The sequence below is a fragment of the Lissotriton vulgaris genome, unplaced genomic scaffold, assembly GCF_964263255.1.
Source record: "Lissotriton vulgaris unplaced genomic scaffold, aLisVul1.2 SCAFFOLD_3096, whole genome shotgun sequence".
NCBI lineage: Eukaryota > Metazoa > Chordata > Amphibia > Caudata > Salamandridae > Lissotriton > Lissotriton vulgaris.
This window is the reverse complement of record NW_028248301.1, coordinates 183,635-202,991: the sequence shown is the minus strand read 5'-3', so window position 1 is coordinate 202,991 and position 19,357 is coordinate 183,635. Positions and strand designations below refer to the sequence as shown.

The following is a 19,357-nucleotide window of genomic DNA, read 5'->3' as shown; positions in this document are numbered from 1 at the left end:
TGTAGCTAAATCGTGCATATCAATAACCAATTAAAATCATTTGAAAGTTAGTGCAGTTAATGTGTTTTATGAACTAATAGTTTGATTGGTAGCTATGGAAATAATATTTTAGCACAGCCTATTTATGGTATATAATGCTATGAAATTGTGTGTTTTCGTTGTCCAGTACATTCTACAAATGCATACTATTTGGTAGAGAGGTAAATCTTTGCTAGATTTTGTTGGATTTTCTCTGGAAAGGGAGGTTTCATGTGATACTTCATTTCTTTGCTTGTTGCTTACAAATGTCTAATGTCATGACATGCCACTCACTGCAGTATGATATAGTAACCTCCTCCATTCAGAAATAAGTATAAATAAAGGCTGAGTGCCTGCATAGTCCGATCCTTGGAATGTTCAGAGATGAAATGGAATTGATATGGACTTCTAACTCATTTATCCTGTAAATTGCTAATAGTCAAGGAAGGTCTCTGGGTCATGGCTACAGTTGTATGAATGAGGATCTAGATTGTATCTTTATAATTGAAAACAGCATATTTAAATTCAGGAATTCACAACAAGAAAGTCAAGTAGAGGTGGTAGGATGATATCACTCTTTATTAACTGAATTTATGCATAAACTACTCACTACTTCTACTACAACTACTCACATGTATGCATCAACTACTCACTACTACAACTACTCATATTTATGCATCAACTACTCGTTATTGCTACTCAACATTGTATGTTCAGCTTTATGGAACACTTTTTGCCAACATCTGACTCTAGTTTTTAGAAAGGACCAAAGACATCATGGAAAACGGGGATCAGAAGGAATTTGATGTCCCTTTTCTACCAGTTTTTATCCTGCCACTAATCTCCTTTTTATTTGGGGGCTACATTTCTCTTTCTTTTAGTGCTTTTATAATGATAATATATTTAAAATCTGTTATATCGTATAAACTTTCTGTTTTCCGAAGATAAATGTAATCTTCCTGGATGACATAACCAGCCCCCATGAGAGCATCCTTTAGAAAACCCTCATCCATGCAGAGAAGAGGAAACTTGAAGTCGCCGCACATGTAAAACGTTGCTTCAAGACTAGCAATCATTATTAGATGTCCTCTGGTCTTTAACAATGAGGAGACATTTTTCAGAGCTTCACAGTAGGACTTCTTGTCTATCACAAAGTGCTCCAAACAATGTGCTAAGAGCAGACAGTCAGCCTGGGGGTGTATGATGGGAGACAGTGGGTTACAGTTCATCACATCATGTTTAAGAACTCTTTTGAATTTTCTTTGTAAGTTGTGTTCCTTCTCAGTCCATGTGTCACTGAAAGCAAAGAGATACAACATGGTGAACATGTTTTTATTTGTTGACTGACACATGTTTTGCAAAGTGACGATGATCATATTCAAGACAGTTTTATAAAACTACATACATGTTTTCAATATGATTGCTCCCTCTGCCTGTGCTCCTCACTTTGTATCACACACTTATCTAAGGCAAATATCTGGTTAATGAACTATAAGGCAATAGAGGTATCATTACATTCCTACCATAAACATATTGACATCTCTTTTGTTTTCTGGAATTAGCTGTTTGCTAGACAAACACAAGTTGTTTGTACATTGAGGAGTAGGATTTCTCAGAGATTCCAAAACTTTGGCAATATTAATAGAATAAATTTTTTGTGCAAAGTGCTCATTGCAAGATACATTTACTATCAGCGTTCTTTCCTCCACATCACACATAACTAAAGGCACAGGTACCGATTCACATAGGTAAACTTTTGTGTAAGTTTACTGCTTTTCGGCATTCACAAAATAAACTGTGTAACTTTTCAGTATTCACAAAGGTATGTTCTACTAGTAAAGTTAAAGTTTTGGTCTGAGTTTATCTTCGTGAATATCAAAAAGCAGTAAAGTTAGTCTTTTGGTCTAAGTATCCCTTTATGAATACCACAAAGTAGCTAAATTAGACTTTTGGTCTAAGTTTACATTTGTGCATACCAAAAAGTAGTTAGTTTAACTTTGTTATTCAGGCACATTTTGTCGGAAGACATCCATAGCTGTGTTTCTCTTGCCTCTTCCAAACACAGCATGACACCAGTGAACTTGAGTTAAACATCCACATGGCTGATACAATAAACAATGCCAGAGATGGTAAAATAAATGAAGACCTCTAAACTAAAGATACCAAAAAATCAAGAACAGCGGTTCTCAAATTATCTGAGTAAAATAAACTCTAAGCTAAACATAACCATGTCAGGGCCACAGAAATAATCAACCGTTCTGAAAATGGCTCTAACTTTCCCATTAAAAATATAGCACACTTTTTAAATCAGGAGCAATCTGACAATCTTTTTAAGCAGTCCCCTATTCAGAACCTTTGCATATCACTGTGAAGCTGAAACCCTCTTCCCACTCATGAACACTATAAAAGGTATTAACACCTCTCTTTCCTTTCTCTGCACTATCCTGATTAAAAACTCCCTCGCCCTTGGGGAACAAACAGATCACCTAAAAATGGTCATATATTTCCTCTACAAAAGAACTCAGAAGTATATTTTGAAGATGGAAACAAATCCACCTCTATCTCCAACCTCCTTTTTAAAGATGGTATTTAGACAAAATAGTGATTTTTAAATATTGAGCTAGAGTAATGTCCGAAAAAAATATTGTGATACACAAATATTGTGATGTAAAGAATAGCAATTTTGTAGGTAACTAATATTGGTAACAAGAAAATCATTCTTGTTAATATTGCTATCAATAAAATATTTGTAAAAACTATACTTCTTGTTAATATCATTTATATATATTAATATCGCTTTCATTTAAATATTTGTAAAAAATATTGTTTTTTAATTATCTTTAATTATTATAGATTATTTATTCATTTTATACAGTATTATTATTTGTTGTAATTGGTCATTTGTAATAATGTCTTTTAAATGTAGCTTGCAATTTTAAGTGATTTAAAATGTAATTGCTATCAGTAATTTATAGTGTCATAGCAGGCTGCTAGGTTTGTAGAGGTGATGGCTGCTGAGATTGTAGGTGCCCCACCAACTTCTGAAATCACGGCCCGGGGCGTAGGGGGCCCACTACAGGCCCCAAAGTCCCTTACCACCAGCCTTTTCATGGCATGTTAACTGCCATGAAAAGGCCAGTGGAAAGGGACATTGTAATCCCTACGGTGGTGCCTGGCAGGCAGCACCAACATAGTTGGGATTACAAGCACCTCTACAGCTCCAGTGTGCTCAAGGAGTGCATTGGATGCTTGGCAGTTGGACTTTCTGACTGCCATCATCCCGCCCGCAATTGTAATATGGCAGTTAGGTAACATGTCTCAGATTGCGAGGACACAGCCACCAATAGTGGCAGCATCCCCGCCATCGTACTCAACCCCTATATTTTGTTGTAACTGCAGGCTGTTGAGTTTAGGGGGTATAGGATGGGAAGTTAATGAAGACATAATTAGTTATTAATTAATTCTTAATTTATTAATAAATATGTCAATGATGTTATACTTATTCATTTAAGTTATCCTTAAATGTGGGCTGCTAGGTTTGTGGGGGTATGGTGTGGAAAGTTAATAAATAAATAAACATAAAAATATGATTATTAATTATTACATTGTTTATTTGGTTAATTAACAATGTGAATATTAAGATTTTTACATGTGTTGAAATGTAATAGGGTTATTCAAATATAGTATGTGTTTGAAGTAAATAAAGCTCCTCTGAAGTCCAATGATATTCCTAATGTTGAACAAACTGGAGTGGGAACAGTCAATTTTAACCCTCTGAGTCCACCGCTTTCCCTACTGTTGAACAGACTGGAGTGGGACTAGTAAATGTAATCCCACGGAAGTCTGATGACCTCCCCACTGTTGCACAGACTGAAGAGAGACTAGTAAATCTTACCTCTCTGAGCACCAATGCTTTCCCAACTGTTGCACAGACAGGAGGGGAAATAGTAAATGTAACCCCTCCAAAGTCCAGTGCTTTCCATACTGTTGCACACACAGGAGGGAGAATAGTAGAATGAATCCCACCGAAGTTCAATCCTTTCTCTACAGTTGCAGAGAAAGGTGTAGGAATAGGCAATCTTACCCCACTGAGGTCCATGCTTCCCCTACTGGTGAGAATACATTAGCTATTATTTCCAGGCTTCCAGCTTTTTTTTGTTATATTGTTTAAATATACCCATTATTATTTGTTCAATTGGATATTATTTGTATGTGTATCTATGTATATATATTTATATATTCACTAAAAGAAATCATAGGTTTCAGGCATGTTATAGTTAGAAATTACCATTTAGAACCCTTGGAGATTAATTGAAAAAACTATAGGTTTCAGGCATGTTATAGTTAGTTGGACATTTCACTCATACAAAACCAGAGAAATTCCACCGTTATAGTTAGTTCGCTAACTATACCTCGCACGACCACAATGCACTCCAGATGATGTCACATATTACATCATTCATTACATGATCAGTCCCTGTCCACCACCTTGTGACCACTGTACAGAGTTAATAGTGTTCCTACCCTACCCTCTACTACTTTTGTACCCTGTACTCCTTTGAAGTGCGTCACAAAATGGCTGACAACAGTGAACCGTTCCCACCCAATAAGGAGCAAACTTGTACTTGGAACACTTTAGTCAATAAAATGTTCATGGTGTTCCACCGAGGGAGAGGGAATGGCTGCCAACACTTCTACTTTTAATGCTTCACAGCCAATGAACATTAAGCTTCAGAAGGTCCTGCTTGGAACATGTTACCCACTCAGATGTCCCTGGTACTCCACGGAGGGTGAGGGAATAGCTGACAACACTTCTGCTTTCAATGGTTTACAGCCAATTACCATGAAGCTTGGGAAGGTCCTTCTTGGACCAGGTCAGCCAATCAGATGCCCCTGCTACTCCGCTGAGGGAGAGGGAATGGCTGGCAACACTTCTACTTTCAATGGTTCACAGCCAATGAACATTAAGCTCTGGAAGGTCCTGCTTGGAACATGTGATCCAACCAGATGTCCTTGCTACTCCGTGGAGGGGAAGGGAATGGCTGGCAACATTTCTACTTTCAATGGTTTGCAGCCAATGAGCATTAAGCTTGTTGTTAGCACACCTCAGCCAATTAAACGTTAATTTTGTTCTGCGCACACAGAGAGAACACGCCCTCCCACATAATATTACATTTCCTCTAACAAAGTGACACTATCCGTGATAAAAGTGAACACTGCATTATAAGTAAACATTACTGAGCATTATAATAAAGGAAGGCCGCAATACGGCGCATTTTTATTTTCCCAATATGATTTCCACAGCCTACTGCACATTGCCCCAATACCGCGCATCGTTCTTTTGCTGACGTAATTTCCACGGCCTACGCAGCCTTCACACTACATGTGTGTGTACCCTACACACTGCTTGCCGCAATACGGCACATTGTTTTCCCGACAGGCTTTCCAGAGCCTATGCACCGTTGTTCTGCAGATGTGATTTCCACGGCCAACCCAAGATTCAAACTCCCTGCCTCTGCACCGTACAGACTGCTAAAACTAAGTCCAAAGTGTTCCTACTAAACCCTCTTATACAATGTTTCTCTTTTTTTCCCCTACTCATTTCAACTGAGTCACAAAATGGCTGCCAGCACTTCCTAGTTTCAACCGTTCACAGCCGATGAGCAGCAATCTTGTGCTTGTAACGCCTCAGCCAATCAGATGTCAGACTTCTCAAATATCGATATCTGTAAAATGTAATATTTCTCAAAAACTACTGAACGGATTTACCCGATTTAAACAAAAGTGTGCTATCTGGACCAAGACCATTCTCCCTACCAAATTTGGCGTAATACCGTTCAGCAGTTTGACCTGTAGCCTTGTCTAAAGTTTCCTATGGAAATTTCATGGAGAAAACATGTTTTGGGATCCGCCCCTTTTTCTCAGCTACCCCTTGACGAATCACCTAAAATTTCGTAAAGATTCATCGAACAACTCCAAAGTTATAAGCACATCAAGAAATGCTTTTCCTATGGAAACTTGGTCCTAACTATAACTACCTAGTAGGTTATATATATGAGGGACTCATTGGTTAACACGAATCCCATGGTGGACATGGGTCAGAAGGGCTGCTGCCAGTTATACTTGCATTGACCAGGTCCATACATTTATTGTGTAAAACGTTTTGGATGGAAAGGAGATGCTGGGTTAGAGAATTCTTGTATTGTTGTTTAGGAAAAGTGTCAGTGCTGGCGCTTTGTCTTTGTTTTAAATATAAGTCTAATGTGTGTGCTTTGGCAGTATAATGATTTGCCAGTTTGTCTATGAAATCTTGAGTAACGGGATAAGCTTTTTCTAGGCCATTTGGTTTACTAAATTGATTGAGAATTTTATAGAATTCTTTATTCGCACATTTACCATTTTGAATACTGTTTGAATATTACCATTTCATGGTTTTTTTAAATAGTTGACTAGTATAATCTGTTAATTTTCTGTAGGCAAAGTTTGTCTTGATTGGTGTTTGTTCTGAGGCAGGCCCATTGCAGATTTGTAATTTGTTGTTTTATCTCTTTTATCTCTCTATTTCTCCAATGTGCTTGTTTTCTTTTGCTCTGTTGAGTTGTTTGTAGTTGTATAAGGATATCAAAAGCTTCCTGTATCCACTTATATAGTTTTTTAACAGAATGTATTGTGTCTATATCTATAATGGATGTTAGTTTTGCTTCTAAGTGTTCCAAATTGAGTTTGCTCCTAGGGTCGATAATTGGATGCACGTAAGGTGGTTTTAGGTATGTCGCTCATATTGTTTTAGGTTGGAAAGCAAGCAAATGGTGCTCAATTGCAAAATTTACATCTAGGATGTGTCCAGCAATGTGTGTGGATTTGTGGATGATCTGATGCAGGTAAAATTAGTTTAGGCCAGCAATGATTGTTTACGGATGCTTCATACTGGGTTTGTCAAACCAAATGTGTAGGTCACCCAGAATGCATAAGTTGAAGTGTAGTGTTACCAAGTCTGAAACCGTGTCTAGAAGTGCATCAGGGAATGTTGCATTGCTAGGTAGAATTTTGTAAAGGAGCAGGAAGTTACAGGAGGAAGATGGTGTTAGATTGCATCTGGTGAAAAGGGCCTCAAAATTTTTTAAGGAGACATTGTCAGGTTTAGTGATATGTAATGTTTGCTTAAACGCAACAGTGAGGCCACCTCCTTTTTTGCCTATACAATTATGGGTGATAGTTTGAAAGCCTAGAGGAATGTATTCATGCAGGACTGGAGCCATATCATCTCCCAACCATGATTCAGTCATAAATAGTATGTTAGGTTTTACGTAAGTGAGAAGGTTGTGGATGTGATGTTTGTTTTTAGAGAGCGAACAAGCATTTGTTAAGACAGTTTAGGGAACATGTTTGGCAATAGTATTAATTCATTTTGCAGAAGAGTCAGCAGTATTTTATAGGCTTGTAGCAGGTGTGTCCATAGCAATTGTGTAGCTGCTCTGTATTGTGTCCTCATCCAGCAAGCTAAGAAAGCATTTTGATGGGCCTATGTGTAGGTGGTGGAGACTGTGTTTGAGAGTGAGTTGGTCCACTTTGTTGTTTCTGTAGTGTAACCTTATTGTGCAGTAGACATGGAGAAGTGAAGTTGTGAGGTGTGGCATGTTGCTTATTTTGTTTACCCCTCTTTAGGGTAGAAGGTTTATGAGTTAGGGGTGATGGTACAGCATGTGAGTCAGGAAGTAAGGTTCTAAACTATCGAATGGATGAGAGACGGTTTAGAGTTGCTGTGTTGCTGTATATGTGTGAAGTGGTAGAAGAGAGAAAGGTTGGCATTGGAGTTTGTTCATTTGTGTAGTCTGGAAGGCAGGTGTATGTTTGTAGTTTGTGATGGAAAGTAATATGAGTTGTTGTGCATGAGAGATTTTGTTGTGCTGGTGTGCGTGTTATATTTTGTTTTTGAGGTTTAGTTAAATGAAGTGCTTATGTATTTGTTTTATGAGATGGATTTATTTGTATATTATTGTTTGTGAGTAGAAGTTGTAAGGAAAAAGGGGTGATGATGTGTTTGTGAGTAGAGTGTATGTTGTGTGTAAGAAGGGATGAAGAAGAGTTACAAGTGTTTGTCTTAGAAGTGATTGCTGCAAGAGCTAATATGTGTGGAGTGGAAGTGTTATGCAGTTATGTGATTGTGGTAAAAAGAAGAGGAGGGTGTTGAAGAAATATTGGGAGGCTGAGAATAGGTTTGTTAGTGACAAAAGGGGTCTTTTAGGCATACTTAATTCAGGGAATGTGTGTCTTGATGGGATACAGTTAAATGTGTTGTGGATTTGGGTTGTGTTAGTGAAGATTGGATTGGTTAGTGGTATTGGATGCAGTTGTGTACTATTTGTAGGTGAAGGTGGAAATAAGTGGTAGGTGGGATAGAAGGGTGTTTATGTGAGGTTTGTGAGGTTTTTTTAGTAGGTGCTGAGATATTGAAGTTTGAATAGGATTTGTTTGTATTAAACCAGTAGAGTACATATGCTATGAGTGTGTTACTCTGGTTGTGAATAGGGTAGGGGTGCTGGTGTATGTAAATCTGGTTGGCATTCCTAGCCATAATTCCGGTCAGTCTTGAACAGGCTCAAACTTGACCTCTCTGCCCTAAACCTCAATGCCTGGGCTGAGACACCCTGAATCCTCAACTTAAATAGCCCTAGTAATCAGGTGACCCCTTTGGCCAATGGGAACCCTAACTAATCACAAATCTAGCCCTCAGCCCTAGAACCAATAGAAAAACAGCCTCTTACAGCAAATCACAGCCCTAGTCGAAACAGCCAATCAGGCAGGAAACACTAAGCTCTACATCCAATGAAAACCCCAGCCCGAGCCATAACCCTAGTCCCAGCATTCAATGAGGCAGGAAACCCTAAGCCCTATGTCCAATAGAAGGCCCAGCTAAAACCCTAAACCTATCCACCAATCACATTAATAACCCTATGCCCTACATCAACAGGATCACTGACCCAGGAACAATCAGCAATCCCAAATACTCAACCAATCAGAACATAAACCTGAATCCAATTAGAAACAACAGATACAACCACCAATCAGTGCACACATGTAGCATCCAATAGTAGCTTATATAAAGTCCCTGCGATATCAGGCAATGATTGCTGGCTAGGGGGCTGGAAGCTGCTCCTCAATTCTGACTCTCCTAAGAAATAGACAGGCTCAATCCACACTTTGGAGCTCTGCAGCTAAGGGCCAGACAAACTTTGCCCTCCAACAATACTGTTTCTATAAAACTTTACTCACTCTCCTAGCCACAAAACCAGTGTACAATTAATAAAAAACACAGCTTAAACCACTTACAGCAGATTACTGCTATCTCAGAACACCCTCTGTATTTGATGTAAAATATCTCTTTTGCTAAGGGGGGAAGGGAGTAGGTTTATTCTGGTTTCATTCAATTGCTAAGACAAAATGGGAGCTGGGGTGAATTGTTTAACACATATGTCTGAGCATAGATCAAGGGAGAAACAAGGAGGAAAAATCAGGTAGTCACAGGCAGTTTCAAATGCAACAGGTTTTGGACTGCGAAGCCCACAATTCAACAGGTAAAATGAAACAGTTACTGGTAAGTAAAAAAATTTAATTTCTAAACAGAACAGGTGAAAAATTAGTAGGGGTGGGCAAAATTTGCAAAATTGACTTTCGCAAACGTCTGCGAAACAGCAAAAAATCTCAGCGAACACACGGAATTTCGCGTGTTCGCTGAGATTTCAGGGGCGGGGCTTCTTTGCAAGTTCATAATGCTTTTCCTACACTACAGCTGCTTAAAGGGCCAGAAGAGTTGTCACTCCAGTGACCATGTGTGTGTAACTTTGCCATGCGCCAAAAGGTGCCAGGGTCCCTTGAGTGAACTCTCCATCATAGTGGGTAAAGTGCGGGAAGACGGTGCACACCGCTAATGTGTGGGGCAGGGCCAAACGGGTGGGCTTCTATGCAAGTTCACATGCCTCTTGTGTTTATAAAAGGTCAGAGAAAAATCAGAGCAGCAAATGAGGAGAAAAAAGCTCCTGGACACAGGAACTGCACAGTCATGGATGCAAAGGCCTCCATCAAGCATCACAGCTAATTTTCGACAGTAGATATGGGGAGAAAGCTCACCTGCCCAGCCTCGACAAAGCTCACAATTTTATTTGGCTGATTAATGAGTTACTGATTTTGAGCTTCAGCTCCAGCACCTGTAATTGATTCCTGTTGAATTTTAATATTTGTGACAGGAGCATCGTGCCAGAATGAATCCTGCCCTGTATATTTATCCAAGAAGACGCCATTGTTTTGTGCGATAACTCCACTTAACTGGAGTACTTCCTACTGGCTAATCAGTAAGTGCTACCTCGTTGGGAAAATGTATAGTGCTTTTCCTACACTACAGCTGCGTAAAGGGCCAGAAGAGTTGTCTCAAATGACCATGTGTGTGTAATTTTGCCATCGTGCTGAAAGGGCCCAAGGGTCCCTTGAGTGAGCTGTCCATCTTAGTGGGCAAAGGGCGGGAAGACGGTGCACACTGCTAGTGTGTGGGGCGGGGCCAAACAGGCAGGCTTCTATGCGAGTTCACATGCCTCTTGTGTTTATAAAAGGTCAGAGACCTATCAGAGCAGCAGATTAGGAGAAAGAAGCTCCTGGTCACCAGAACTGCATGGGTTTTGCGCTTGTGAACGTCAAGGATGTAAAGGCCTCCAACGAGCATCACAGCTAATTTTCAACTGTAGATATGGGGAGAAAGCACTCCTGCCTAGCCTCGACAGAGCTCATGATTTTTGGGGCTGATTAATGAGTTACTGAATGTGAGCTTCAGCTCGAGCACCTGCGTTAATAATATGTAAGTGCTTCCTGTTGAGGTTTATTTTTTGTGACAGGAGCATCGTGCCAGAATGAATCCTGCCCTGCATATTTATCCAAGAAGATGCCACCTTTTTGTGTGATACCTCTACTCAACTGGAGTACTTGCTATTGGTTAATCGGTAAATGCTACCTCGTTGGGTAAATGTATAGTGCCTTTCCTACACTAAAGCTGCATAAAATGCCAGAAGAGTTGTCTCCAGTGACCATGTATGTGTAACTTTGCCATTGCGCCAAACGGCGCCAGGGTCCCTTAAGTGAGCTGTCCATCCTAGTGGGTAAAGGCGGGGAGACGGTGCACACTGCTAGTGTGTGTGATGGGGCCAAACGGGCGGGCTTCTATTCGAGTTCACATGCCTCTTGTGTTTATAAAAGGTCAGAGACCGATCAGAGCAGCAGATGAAAAGAAAGAAGCTCCTGGTCACTGGAACTGCACGGGGATTGTGCTCATAAAAGTCAAGGATGCAAAGGCCTCCATCAAGCATCTCAGCTTATTTTCGACGGTACATATGAGGAGAAAGCGCAACTGCCCAGCCTCGACAAAGCTCACGATTTTTTGGGGATAAATAATGAGTTACTGAATTTGAGCTTCAGCTTGGGCACCTGTAATTGCTTCCTGTTGAGGTTTAATTTTTGTGACAGGAGCATCGTGCCAGAATGAATCCTGCCCTGCATATTTATCCAAGAAGACACCACTGTTTTGTGCGATACCTCTACTTAACTGGAGTACTTCCTACTGGTTAATCAGTAAGTGCTACCTTGTTAGGTTAATGTATAGTGCTTTTCCTACACTACAGCTGCATAAAGGGCCAGAATAGTTGTCTCCAGTGACCATGTGTGTGTAACTTTGCCATCGAGCCAAAGGGCGCCAGGGTCCCTTGAGTGAGCTGTCCATCCTAGTGGGTTAAAGGCGGGAAGACGGTGCACACTGCTAATGTTTGGGGCGGGGATGAAACGGGCGGGCTTCTATGTAAGTTCCCATGCCTCATGTGTTTGTAAAAAGTCAGAGACCAATCAGAGCAGCAGATGAGGAGAAAGAAGCTCCCGGTCACAGGAACTGCACAGGGCTTGCGCTCATGAAAGTCAAGGATGCAAAGGCCTCAATCAAGCATCACAGCTAATTTTCTAGGGTATATATGGGGAGAAATCACACCTGCCCAGCCTCAACAAAGCTCACAATGTTTTTGGGCTGATTAATGAGTTACGGAATTTGAGCTGCAACTCGGGCACCTGCTTCATTTATATCTGTAAGAGCTTCCTATTGGGGTTTAATTTTTGTGACAGGAGCCCTGGGCCAGAAAGAATCCTGCTCTGCATATTTATTATCCAAGAAGACACCACCGTTGCAATACAATTCCGTTCCACCGCAGATCTCAGAAGTTTTGACATTTTCGAGTCCCGCGCGGAACACAAAAGTGCTGGAATTTTGCAAATTCCGCAAGCGGAACGGAATTTGCCACCCACCCCTAAAAATTAGGCAATCATGGACAGGTAAAAATTTCAATTTTTTAACTGTAACAACCACAAGCAAAACAGGTGAAAATGATGCAATCACAGGAAGAGGAAAACCACTTTTTAAATGTCAGTAAAAAGATAGCACAAGTCTGCCTTCTTACCACCTCATGGTCCTTGGTTTACTGGAATCTTGAGCACAGGGAAACTGCAGCTCACAAAATGGAGGTGATTGTTTTAGGGTTTACCCAATAAGACCTAAGGGGTCTGAGCTGGTTTAAGAGGAGGGCACAGGGTTTCTTGGGAGCTAGGGAGTCAAGCAGCAAGCTTGAGCTGCTGCTCTGTGGGGCAGGAAAGCTGTTCCTCAATTCAGAAACTCCCAGGAGCCAGAAAGGATCAATCCACACTGCAGGTAATGGCCTAACAAAATTTGTCCTCTAACAATACAGTTTGTGCGAAACTTTACTCATACTCCTAGCCACAAAACAAGTGTACACTCCCTAAAAAACACAGCTTAAAAAACTAACAGCAGATTACTGCTTTCAAAGAGCACCCTCTGTTCGGTCTCTGATCTATAATATCTCTGCGAGAGGCAAGATGGGGTTTATCTAGTTCCATTCAGTTTCTAAGACAAAATGGGAGCTAAGGGTGGATTACTTACCACAAAGGTCGGAGCACAGATTAAGGGAAATATTTGGAGGGAAAATCAGGTAGACACGGGCAATGTGAAAGTTCAACAATTTTTGGACTGTAAAGCCCACATTTCAGCAGGTAAAATGAAAGAGTCACAGGCAAGTAAAAGCCTCAAATTTCTAAACAAAACAGGTGAAAAATGGGAAAAAAAGTGAAATTCACTGAAAAAAACCGACAGGTTTCAGGGATGTTATAGTTAGTTGGACATTTTGCTCGTACAAAACCAGAGAAATTTGACTGTTATAAATAGTTGAGCTAACTGTAACTCGTGCCCCGGAAATGCACTGCTGATGATGTCACATATTACATCACTCATGACATGATCAGTGACATCGCTGATAACTTCACTGATGACATCTCAAATGACATACCTGATGACATCACTGATGACATCGTTCAATGACTGTGTTTCTGAAAAGGATGATTTAGTAGGTGTGTGACTGACTGTATAAGTGAGTGATTAAATGTGTTTTACTGAATGTATAGGTTAGTGACAAATTTGTTTTTCTGTCTGTATCAGTCTATCAGTTGGTATGTAGGCGGCAGCATGGGTTGGTGAGTAGCTGCATGGATGTCTGATGGGTTATTGATTGCTTGTCTGAGTATCTGTATGCATGCTGAGTGACTGTGTTTGTGACTCCCCGCATGGTTATGTGAGTGGGTGATTTACTGGCTGTATAAGTTCAAAAGTGCAACTGTGAGGGGCCATAAGGGTGGGTGAGTGTGTGTATGGCTGTGTTGGTGAGTGAATGGATATCTCAGTGGTAAATATGTGAGCAATTAGGCAGTAGATATGAGTGTTGAAGTATATAAGTAACCATATGTGAGAGAGAGTGATTGTGATAGTGGATGTATGTATGAGTGTGTGCTTGTGTCATTGATAGTATAAGGGAGTATGTGGTAGTATTTGTATTAATAAGTGCGGTAGTGTGTGTATAACTGTACAGGTGAAAAAATGGTAGTGTGATGGATTCTTTGCATGACTGACTAGGTGTGTGTGAAACTCTATGGGTAAGTGGCAGTGTGTGAGTGTCGGTATCAGTACTAAGTATGGGCGAAATTTGCGAATTCGTGTTCCACAAATTTGCACAAAATCGAATTTGCACTCCGCAAAATCCGCGAATTCGTGAGAATTTGCGTTTTTTTGTTTTTTTGCGTGTTCGCAAGGTTTTTTTGCGTGTTCGTGGGGTTTTTTGCGTGTTTGCGGGGCTTTTTGCATGTTCGCAGGCCGCTTGCATGGCGAAGTTACCCATGCGGTCGTTTATGGGCACAGCACCCTCTGGTTCACCATTGCCACCCTCTGGTTCATCATTGCCAACCTCTGGTTCACCACTGCCACCCTTTGGTTCACCAGTGCCACTCTCTGGTTCACCACTGCCACCCTCTGGTTCACCCATGCCATCCTCTGGTTCACCACTGCCACCCTCTGGTTCACCCCTGCCACCATCTGGTTCATCACTCCCACCCTCTGGTTCACCCCTGCCACCCTCTGGTTCAGCACTGCCACTCTCTGGTTCACCACTGCCACCCTCTGGTTCACCCATGCCATCCTCTGGTTCACCACTGCCACCCTCTGGTTCACCCCTGCCACCATCTGGTTCATCACTGCCACCCTCTGGTTCACCCCTGCCACCCTCTGGTTCAGCACTGCCACCCTCTGGTTCAGCACTGTCACCCTCTGGTTCACCCCTGCCATTCTCTGGTTCATCACTGTCACCCTCTGGTTCATCACTGCCACCCTCTGGTTCACCAATGCCACCCTCTACCGAGACATTTTGTGATGCAGCGGCAGCACAAAAGATGCACCATGGTGCTGGATATTAACAATGTGACGCATCTGAGAGATGCATCACGTTGTAAAGCCCTGCTCCATCAGGAGGCGTTCTGGCGCAGGGGAGGGCGTTCCTGCGCAGGAACGCCTCCAAAAAGTGGCTGAGTGAAATCTACAAGATTTCACTCAGTCACTTTTAGGCCAATGCTGCGTCAAAACCCTGCGCCTGCTTGAAGCAGGCGCAAGGCTTGGTGCAGCATTGGGGAGATAGGGCCCCCCAGACGCAGCTCCAGCAATGCTCTGCTTTACAGCACAGATGCGTGACGCATCTGTGACGTTTATGCCACATGGTCCCTGGGGATGCGCCAATTATTGTAAATCTGCCCTATACATTTAGCCAACGAGGGAGCACTTACTGATTAGACAGTAGAAAGTACTCCAGTTGAGTAGAGGTATTGCACAAAAAGGTGGCATCTTCGTGGACAAACGCGCAGGGCGGGATTCATTCTGCCCCCTGTTAGACTTGTTTTTTCTGCCCTCTGTTAGACTTCTTTTTCCCTTGTTTTTCTGCCCTTCTGCCCTCTGCTAGACTCCTTTTCCCTTGTTTTTCTGCCCTTCTGCCCCCTGTTAGACTCGTTTTTTCTGCCCTTCTGCCCGCTGTTAATCCCTTGTTTTTGTGCCCTTCTGCCCTCTGTTAGACTCGTTTTTTGTGCCCTTCTGCCCTCTGTTAGACTTGTTTTTCCCTTGTTTTTCTGCCCTTCTGCCATCTGTTAGACTCATTTCTTGTGCCCTTCTGCCCTCTGTTAATCCCTTGTTTTTGTGCCCTTCTGCCCTCTGTTAGACTCGTTTTTTGTGCCCTTCTGCCCTCTGTTAGACTCGTTTTTGTGCCTTTCTGCCCCGTTAGACTAGTTTTTTGTGCACGTCTGCCCTCTGTTAGACTCGTTTTTCACTTGTTTTTCTGCCCTTCTGTCCTCTGTTGACTGGTATTTTGTGCCCTTCTGCCCTCTGTTAGACTCGTTTTTTTCTTGTTTTTCTGCCCTTCTGCCCATTGTTAGACTACTTTTTGTGCCTTTCTGCCCTCTGCATCACCACATCATCACTCAGCTCTACCCCAGCATCACTCAGCACCACCACAGCATCACTCAGCACCACCACAGCACCACTCAGCACCACCACAGCACCACTCAGTGCCACCATAGCATCACTCACCACCACCACAGCATTACTCAGCACCACCACATTATCACTCAGCACCACCACAGCACCACTCAGCACCGCCACAGCATCACTCAGCACCACCACAGCACCACTCAGCACCACCCCATCATCACTCAGCACCATCCCAGTATCACTCAGCACCCCCACAGCACCACTCAGCATCACTCAGCACCACCTCCGCATCCCTCAGCACCACCACAGAATTACTGAGCACCACCACAGCACCAATCAGCATCACCACAGCACAATTCAGCACCACCACAGCATCACTCAGCACCACCACAGCATCACTAAGCACCACCACATTATCACTCAGCACCACCCCAGCATCACTCAGCACCATCCCAGTATCACTCAGCACCACCACAGCATCACTCAGCACTACCACAGCATCACTCAGCACCACCACAGCACCACTCAGTACCACCACAAAACCACTCAGTGCCACCACAGCATCACTCAGTTAATCTTCCTGGCGCTGGTTCTGCTCCCCCCCCTCACAATACCTTTTCGTTCACTCAATTCCCTTCCCTAGACCCCACTTCCCTGGCCACTCTCGCCACCCGTATCAAATCCGGATCCCCTGACGACTGCTGCCCCCCGTCCATACTCCGGGACATCTGCCACTCCCTACCCGACTGCATTCTCCCCCTGTTAAACTCTTCTCTTTCTTCCGGTACGGTGCCCGGCTCCTTCAAGGAGGCCATGCTGGTGCCCCTCTTGAAGAAGCCGGGGGCCGATCCCGCTGTTCCAGCGAATTACCGTCCTATCTCCCTTTTACCTTTCTTCTCTAAAATCCTGGAGGCCCACGTCACTACCTGTCTCTCACAGTTTATTGAGAGTTCCAACTTTCTCGAGGCCAACCAGGCCGGCTTCAGACCCGTCCACTCTACGGAGACAGTGATCTTGGCCGTGCTGGATGCCTTGAGAGACGGGGTTGACAAGGGTACCCCCCAGGCCCTGGTATTATTAGATCTGTCGGCCGCCTTCGACACAGTGGATCATAACATCCTTTTCCGCCGTGTCGAGCAGGCTGGCATCCAGGGCCTGGCGCTGGCCTGGGTCAAATCCTTCCTGGCCGGCAGGTCTCAGACCCTCAGTCTGGGCACTTTCAGGGCTCCAAGGGAGCACTCGCCATGCGGGGTCCCCCAGGGCTCTTCTCTATCCCCTCTTCTTTTCAATCTCTATCTTCACACCCTTCTTCTTTCTCTGAGGCAGTGGGACGTCACCGTGTTCAATTACGCGGACGACCTGCAACTCATCTTTCCTCTCACCTCCTCTTCTGCTATCCCCAACTTCCAGGCAGTTATGTCCCACATTCTCCAGTGGATGGGCCACAACCAGTTAAAATTGAACCCCGGCAAGACGGAGCTCCTCCTTCCCGGCAGGAGCGCCACCTTCTGGGGGCCACAATTTTGGCCGGCGGAACTTGGTCCCTCTCCCACCCCCGCGACCTCGGTGAAGAGTCTAGGGGTCACAATTGACTCCGGCTTATCCCTTGGGCCACAGGTAGGGACAGTGGTCTCGTCCTGTATTTACCAGCTACGCAGGATCAGGAAAGTGGCATCCCTCTTTACACCTGATGCCCTCCTGCAGGTCATCATGGCCCTTGTCCTTTCCCGCTTAGATTTCTCCAATGCGATTTATCACGGTTTGCCTATAACATCGGTGGCCAGACTGCAAGTGATTCAAAATCAAGCGGCGAGATTGGCCCTAGGGATCCCGAAGTGGCAATCTGCCAGGCCCCTTCTTGCCAAACTCCACTGGCTCCCGGTCACCGCAAGGGCGGCTTTCAAGGTCGGCTGCCTTACTTTTAAATCGTTGACCGGGCCTTGTCCCGCCTTTGTGAAATCTCTTATTAGACCCTACTGCCCATTCCGGAATCTGAGATCCACTCATCTTCACCTCTTGACTGTCCCCCCCTACAAGCTTTGCAGATCTGGAGGCCGGAGATTCTCACACCTGGCCCCCAAACTTTGGAACTCTTTCCCTCTGTCTCTCAAAACTTCTAACTCCCTGATACTTTTTCGCAAGTCCTTAAAAACTTGGCTTTTCCCTCAATCCGGTTAATCCCTCTGTCCTCTCTCTGTCCAACCAGCGCCAGGAAACCCATGGTGTCAGTGCGCTCTACAAGCACCCCTTACAATACAATACAATACTCAGCACCACCACAGCATCACTCAGCACCACCACAGCATCACTCAGCACCACCACATTATCACTCAGCACCACCACAGCACCACTCAGCACCACCTCTGCATCCCTCAGCACCACCACAGAATCACTCGGCACCACCACAACACCAATCAGCATCACCACAGTAAAATTCAGCACCACCACAGCATCACTCATCAGCACCACAGCATCACTCAGCACCACCACATTATCACTCAGCACCCACCACAGCACCACTCAGCACCACCACAGCATCACTCAGCACCACCACAGCACCACTAAGCACCACCCCATCATCACTCAGCACCATCCCAGTATCACTCAGCACCCCCACAGCACCACTCAGCATCACTCAGCACCACCTCCGCATCCCTCAGCACCACCACAGAATCACTCGGCACCACCACAGCACCAATCAGCATCACCACAGCACAATTCAGCACCACCACAGCATCACTCAGCATCACTCAGAACCACCACATTATCACTCAGCACCACCACAGCACCACTCAGCATCACCACAGCACCACTCAGCACCACCACAGCACCACTCAGCGCCACCCCAGCATCAATCTGCGCAACCATTCAACAAAAACTAGTTCAAATATGTTCTATCAATCTTTCAAACTCTATTACAAATGTCACAAAAAGATGTTAATATTTCACTTCTGTTCTTGGATTTTCGTCACAATAAAATCCACTGAACATAATCTTCACAAAAGTTATTTACAAAAGTTTAAGCTATTGCCATTATAAATTAAAATCACTTGTATTTAAGTATTAATCATTTAAAAAAATTAAAGCCATTGTAATTTGTAATATCAATACAGCTAAGTCACGTTTGAGGAAACGTTGCTGCACATTGTTACACTATGTTCAAAAATGAGTCACGAAAGGAGCTACTTTTAAAACCTATCTTTAAAGAATTAGTAGTTAGAACTTGTAGATCTGCATTAATACCCTGCTTAAGTGGCGTCAATGTCTATAATACACAATTTGTACAATTTATCTTTATAGCTGAAAAGAAATTATGTAAGGCTAATTCCTAAAGTAATTGATAAATTTGCTGGGTGCGAAGTAATGATTTTATTGTATTTAGGGAGTACGTGGGCAATTTTAAGGTACTTTTAAATCATTCTAAAACCTTGCGATGTTTTAATATTG

General features: G+C 43.3%; 1 protein-coding gene across 1 annotated transcript in view; it reads right to left on the bottom strand.

The window, feature by feature from the left end:
- Nucleotides 1–570: 570 nt before the first annotated feature.
- The window catches only part of LOC147664141 (nicotinamide N-methyltransferase-like), a 112,013-nt gene continuing 93,226 nt past the window's right edge, over nt 571–19,357 (bottom strand). The window contains exon 3 of the mRNA XM_086949952.1: nt 571–1,314. Within this exon, the coding sequence (XP_086806078.1) occupies nt 879–1,314 (436 nt within the window). The 3' untranslated portion in view covers nt 571–878. The remainder of the gene's footprint in view (nt 1,315–19,357) is intronic.